Source organism: Oncorhynchus gorbuscha, linkage group LG20 (genome assembly GCF_021184085.1).
Source record: "Oncorhynchus gorbuscha isolate QuinsamMale2020 ecotype Even-year linkage group LG20, OgorEven_v1.0, whole genome shotgun sequence".
Classification (NCBI taxonomy): Eukaryota; Metazoa; Chordata; class Actinopteri; order Salmoniformes; family Salmonidae; genus Oncorhynchus; species Oncorhynchus gorbuscha.
The window spans coordinates 45,395,477-45,401,935 of record NC_060192.1 but is presented as its reverse complement, the minus strand read 5'-3'; the positions used below and the strand labels follow the sequence as shown (position 1 = coordinate 45,401,935).

Sequence of the window (6,459 nt, the reverse complement as noted above, 5' to 3'; positions counted from 1 at the left end):
CTCTCTATCTATCTCTCTATATATCTATCTCTCTCTATCTCTCTCTATATATCTCTCTCTCTATATATATCTCTCTCTCTATATCTATCTCTCTCTATATCTATCTTTCTCTATCTCTCTCTATATATCTCTCTCTCTATATCTATCTCTCTCTATATCTATCTCTCTCTATCTCTCTCTATATCTTTTTTAATATATTTTATATATTATATATTTTATATTTTACCAACAGTTGTTTACAGACCGATTATTTCACTTATAATTCACTGTATTACAATTCCAGTGGGCCAGAAGTTTACATACACTAAGTTGACTGTGCCTTTAAACAGCTTGGAAAATTCCAGAAAATGATGTAATGGCTTTAGAAGCTTCTGATTGAGGGCTTGGCCGGTAGGGATGTCCTTGTCTCATCACGCACCAGCGACTCCTGTGGCGGGCCGGGCGCAGTGCGCGCTAACCAAGGTTGCCAGGTGACAGTGTTTCCTCCGACACATTGGTGCGGCTGGCTTCCGGGTTGGATGCGCACTGTGTTAAGAAGCAGTGCGGCTTGGTTGGGTTGTGTATCGGAGGACGCATGACTTTCAACCTTCGTCTCTCCCGAGCCTGTACGGGAGTTGTAGCGAGGAGACAAGATAGTAGCTACTAAAACAATTGGATACCATGAAATTGGGGAGAAAAATGGGTAAAAAAATTTAAAAATTAAAAAATCATACAATATGATTGTCTGGATTTTGGTTTTAGATTCCATCTCTCACATTTGAAGTGTACCTATGATAAAACATTACAGACCTCGACATGCTTTGTAAGTAGGAAAACCTGCAAAATCGTCAGTGTGTCAAATACTTGTTCTCCCCACTGTCTATACACATACAATACCGTTCACTATGTTTTATATATAGTATTATATTATTTATATTGTCAGGGAGTTTTTTCAAACAGCATTTTCAAACAGCATCCGGGATGCTGGCCTTCTAGGCAGAGTTCCACTGTCCAGTGTCTGTGTTCTTTTGCCCATCTTAATATTTTCTTTTGATTGGCCAGTCTGAGATATGGCTTTTTCTTTCCATTCTTTACAATGTACGGAAAACCTAGAAGGTACTCTGCCTAGGAGGTCAGCATCCCGGAGTCGCCTCTACACTGTTGACGTTGAGACCGGTGTTTTACGGGTACTATTTAATTAAGCTGCCAGTTGAGGACTTGTGAGGCATCTGTTTCTCAAACTAGACACTCTAATGTACTTGTCCTCTTGCTCAGTTGTGCACCGGGGCCTCCCACTCCTCTTTCTACTCTGGTTAGAGCCAGTTTGCGCTGTGAAGGGAGTAGTACACAGTATTGTACGAGATCCTAAGTTTCTTGGCAATTTCTTGCATGGAACAGCCTTCATTTCTCAGAACAAGAGTAGACTGACAAGTTTCAGAAGAAAGTTCTTTGTTTCTGGTCATTTTGAGCCTGTAATCGAACCCACAAATGCTGATGCTCCAGATACTCAACTAGTCTAAAGAAGGCCAGTTTTCTTGCTTCTTTAATCATAACAGTTTTCAGTTGTGCTAACATAATTGCAAAAGGGTTTTCTAATGATCAATTAGCCTTTTAAAATTATAAACTTGGATTAGTTAACACAATGTGCCATTGGAACACAGGAGTGATGGTTGCTGATAATGGGCCTCTGTACGCCTATGTAGATATTCCATTAAAAATCAGCTGTTTCCAGCTACAATAGTCATTTACAACATTAACAATGTGTACACTTATTTCTGACCAAATTGATGTTATTTTAATGGACAAAACATTTGCTTTTCCTTAAAAAACAAGGATATTTCTAAGTGACCCAAAACTTTTTAACGGTAGTGTATGTACATATCCTCTCTCTCTCTCCCCTCTTTTTCTCTCCCTCTCTTTCTCTCTCCCCTGTCCTCTTCTCCCCTCTCTCTCTCCCCTGTCCCCTTCTCCCCTCTCTCTCCCCTCTCTCTCTCCCTCTCTCTCTCTCCCCCTGTCCTCTTCTCCCCTCTCTCTCTCTCTCCCCTGTCCCCTCCTCCCCTCTCTCTCTCCCCTCTCTCTCTCCCTCTCTCTCTCCCCTGTCCCCTTCTCCCCTCTCTCTCTCCCCTCTCTCTCTCTCCCCTGTCCCCTTCTCCCCTCTCTCTCTCTCCCCCTGTCCCCTCCTCCCCTCTCTCTCTCCCCTCTCTCTCTCCCTCTCTCTCTCTCTCTCTCCCCTGTCCCCTTCTTCCCTCTCTCTCTCCCCTCTTTCTCTCTCCCACCGTCCAGTTCCCAGTCCTGCCTGAACCAGACCACTACAGTATGTTGAGGAGAGTGAGGTGTTTCCCCTACGACATCCCCCTCAGCTTCAGCCCTCCACTGGCTCTACTTATCACTGAGGTATACACGCACACGCACACACACACACACACACACACACACACACACACACACACACACACACACACACACACACACACACACACACACACACACACACACACACACACACACACACACACACACACACACACACACACACACACACACACACACACCATATACTGAGTTACATTTATCATCTTTCTATCTGTCCCATTATCTCTTTACCGTCACCATGGAGACCATCTCCATTATGTTAATACCATCACCATGGAGACCCTCTCCATTATGAAGTAGTCACTTCTTCTACTGGTACTTCTATGAGTTGGTAGACCAACTGAAGGGCTGCATACTGCCACCTCATTGGCTGATCCCTCCTCTTGCCCTGATGGAATCATGTGATCCAACCTTAACCCATAGGAAGTCCCGACCAGCTGATTACTTCAAAATAGTACAATTCCTCAATGGTGCTGCCCATTCTCAAATGGGACACTAGAGTAGTCTATCTAATGGGACACTAGAGTAGTCTATCTAATGGGACACTAGAGTAGTCTATCTAATGGGACACTAGAGTAGTCTATCTAATGGGACACTAGAGTAGTCTATCTAATGGGACACTAGAGTAGTCTATCTAATGGGACACTAGAGTAGTCTATCTAATGGGACACTAGAGTAGTCTATCTAATGGGACACTAGAGTAGTCTATCTAATGGGACACTAGAGTAGTCTATCTAATGGGACACTAGAGTAGTCTATCTAATGGGACACTAGAGTAGTCTATCTAATGGGACACTAGAGTAGTCTATCTAATGGGACACTAGAGTAGTCTATCTAATGGGACACTAGAGTAGTCTATCTAATGGGACACTAGAGTAGTCTATCTAATGGGACACTAGAGTTGTCTATCTAAGTCTATGACACATACACACACATTGTGGTTAAAAGGGCTTTAGAAATAGATGTGATTGATTGATTGATTGATTGATTGATTGATTGATTGACAGCTGCTGTGTAAGACACCGACGCGGCGGCTGCGGACCCTGGATCGTTTCAAACGGCAGACCTTTTTCCACGGCGCAACCTTTGACCTGGCGTTACTACAGCGACGACCTGTGGAGGTCATCTTGGCACTGCGGGAGCGTCCTGACCGGCCGGCCAAGGCCCGAAGAGGACTGACCCTGTCTCTGCAGCCGTTAAGAGGCTTCGACTACGATACCCTGCTCAGCCCTGCAGGGACGCCTGACACACACCTGGACGACCCCGATACACACACACACCTGGACGACCCCGATACACACACACACCTGGACGACCCCGATACACACACACACTTACACACACCGCTACCTGGCCCGGGCTGCCAGAATCACCTTGGACACACACACTCTTCCATGCCCAGCTCCACACACACTCACAGGCCTCCGACACATGGGAAGAAGGAGATGTTTGTGTGACCTACAGACACTCAAAGAATGGAGAAAGGTCACACACACACCGCAGCCAGCTGGGAGCATGACGTTCTAGGACTATGACATTCCATGATGTCACAGGAAGTCCCCTGCCCTTTAGCCCCTCCCCTCCTGTAGAATATTTGAGTAATAAAGATATGTTCAGATTTGTAAACTGAAATCGAAAAATTACACAAAAAAGCAACATAATATATATATATATATATACACACACAGATCTGGTCATTCCAGGGTTTTTCTTTATTTTCTACATTGTTGAATAATAGTGAAGACATCAAAACGATGAAATAACACATATGGAACCATGTAGTAACCAAAAAAGTGTTAAAGAAATCAAAATATATTTAATATTTTAGATTCTTCAAAGTAGCCACACTTTGCCTTGATGACAGCTTTGCACACTCTTGGCATTCTCTCAACCAGCTTCATGAGGAATGCTTTTCCAACAGAGCTGAAGGAGTTCCCACATATGCTGAGCACTTGTTGGCTGCTTTTCCTTCACTCTGCGGTCCAACTCATCCCAAACCATCTCAATTGGGTTGAGGTCAGGTGATTGTGGAGGCCAGCTCATCTGATGCAGCACTCCATCATTCTCTTTCTTGGTCAGATAGCTCTTACACAGCCTAGAGGTGTGTTTTAGGTCAATGTCTTGTTGAAAAACAAATGATAATCCACTAAGTGCACCGCAGATGGGATGGCGTATCGCTGCAGAATGCTGTAGTAGCCATGCTGGTTAAGAGCACCCCAGATGGGACGGTGTATCGCTGCAGAATGCTGTGGTAGCCATGCTGGTTAAGAGCACCCCAGATGGGATGGCGTATCGCTGCAGAATGCTGTGGTAGCCATGCTGGTTAAGTGTGCCTCGAATTGTAAATGAATCACTGACAGTGTCACCAGCAAAGCCCTCCCACACCATCACACTTCCTCCTCCAGACGAAAGGACAAATTTCCACTGGTCTAATGTAGATTACTCGTGTTTCTTGGCCCAAGCAAGTCTCTTCTTTTTATTGGTGTCCTTTAGTAGTGGTTTCTTTGCAGCAATTCGACCACGACGGCCTGATTCACGCAGTCTCCTTTGAACAGCTGATGTTGAGGTGTGTCTGTTACTTGAACTCTGTGACGCATTTATTTGGGCTGCAATTTCTGAGGCTGGTAACTCTAATGAACTTATCCTCTGCAGCAGAGGTAACTCTGGGTCTTCCTTTCCTGTGGTGGTCCTCATGAGAGCCAGTTTCATCATAGTGCCTGATGGTTTTTGCGACTGCACTTGAAGAAACTTTCAAAGTTCTTGAAATGTTCCATATTGACTGACCTTCATGTCTTAAAGTAATGATGGACTGTCGTTTCTCTTTGCTTATTTGAGCTGTTCTTGCCATAATATGGACTTGGGTATTTTACCAAATAGGGCTGTCTTCTGTATACCAGCCCTACCTTGTCTCAACACAACTGATTGGCTCAAACGTGTTAATAAGGAAAAAAATTCCACAAATTTACATTTACATTTAAGTTTAACAAGGCACACCATTCACCTTATGACATCCAGTGGGACAATGCAATAGTGCATCTAAAACTTAGGGGGTGGGGTGAGAGGGATTACTTAACCTATCCTAGGTATTCCTTAAAGAGGTGGGGTTTCAGGTGTCTCCGGAAGGTGGTGATTGACTCCGCTGTCCTGGCGTCGTGAGGGAGTTTGTTCCACCATTGGGGGGCCAGGGCAGCGAACAGTTTTGACTGGGCTGAGCGGGAGCTGTACTTCCTCAGTGGTAGGGAGGCGAGCAGGCCAGAGGTGGATGAACGCAGGTGACTACCTCATGAAGCTGGTTGAGAGAATGCCAAGAGTGTGCAAAGCTGTCATGAAAGCAAAGGGTGGCTACTTTGAAGAATCTCAAATATAAAATATATTTTATTTTATGGTTACTACATGATTCCATATGTGTTATTTCATAGTGTTGATGTCTTCACTATTATTCTACAATGTAGAAAATAGTAAGAATGAAGAGAAACCCTTGAATGAGTAGGTGTTCTAAAACTGATACTGTATATATATATATATATACACACACATTAAAACACACAAATAAAACATACAAATCACACAGAAAAACAGTTGCATTCCTCTACAAATACAGTGCAATTGGAGAGTATAAGGGTCTGAATACTTGTGTAAATGTGATATTTTATTTTTCTATAATTTTTTGGGTGCTATCATAAAGTTTTGGCAGGCTGATGGAATCAAAGAAGGCTGAAACATCAGAACTAGAAGGCTGAAACATCAGAACTAGAAGGCTGAAACATCAGAACTAGAAGGCTGAAACGTCAGAACTAGAAGGCTGAAACGTCAGAACTAGAAGGCTGAAACGTCAGAACTAGAAGGCTGAAACGTCAGAACTAGAAGGCTGAAACATCAGAACTAGAAGGCTGAAACATCAGAACTAGAAGGCTGAAACATCAGAACTAGAAGGCTGAAACATCAGAACTAGAAGGCTGAAACATCAGAACTAGAAGGCTGAAACATCAGAACTAGAAGGCTGAAACATCAGAAACTAGAAGGCTGAAACATCAGAACTAGAAGGCTGAAACATCAGAACTAGAAGGCTGAAACATCAGAACTAGAAGGCTGAAACATCAGAACTAG

The 6,459-nt window shown here is 43.7% G+C and overlaps 1 protein-coding gene across 2 annotated transcripts in view; it reads left to right on the top strand.

Moving 5' to 3' along the window:
* Positions 1 to 4,104, top strand: part of rskrb (ribosomal protein S6 kinase related b) — a 55,619-nt gene extending 51,515 nt beyond the window's left edge. For both annotated transcript variants that reach the window (XM_046317684.1, XM_046317683.1), the window contains exons 11-12: positions 2,263 to 2,373; positions 3,360 to 4,104. In XM_046317684.1, the coding sequence (XP_046173640.1) occupies positions 2,263 to 2,373; positions 3,360 to 3,809 (561 nt within the window). In that variant the 3' untranslated portion in view covers positions 3,810 to 4,104. The remainder of the gene's footprint in view (positions 1 to 2,262; positions 2,374 to 3,359) is intronic.
* The last annotated feature ends 2,355 nt before the right edge of the window (positions 4,105 to 6,459 follow it).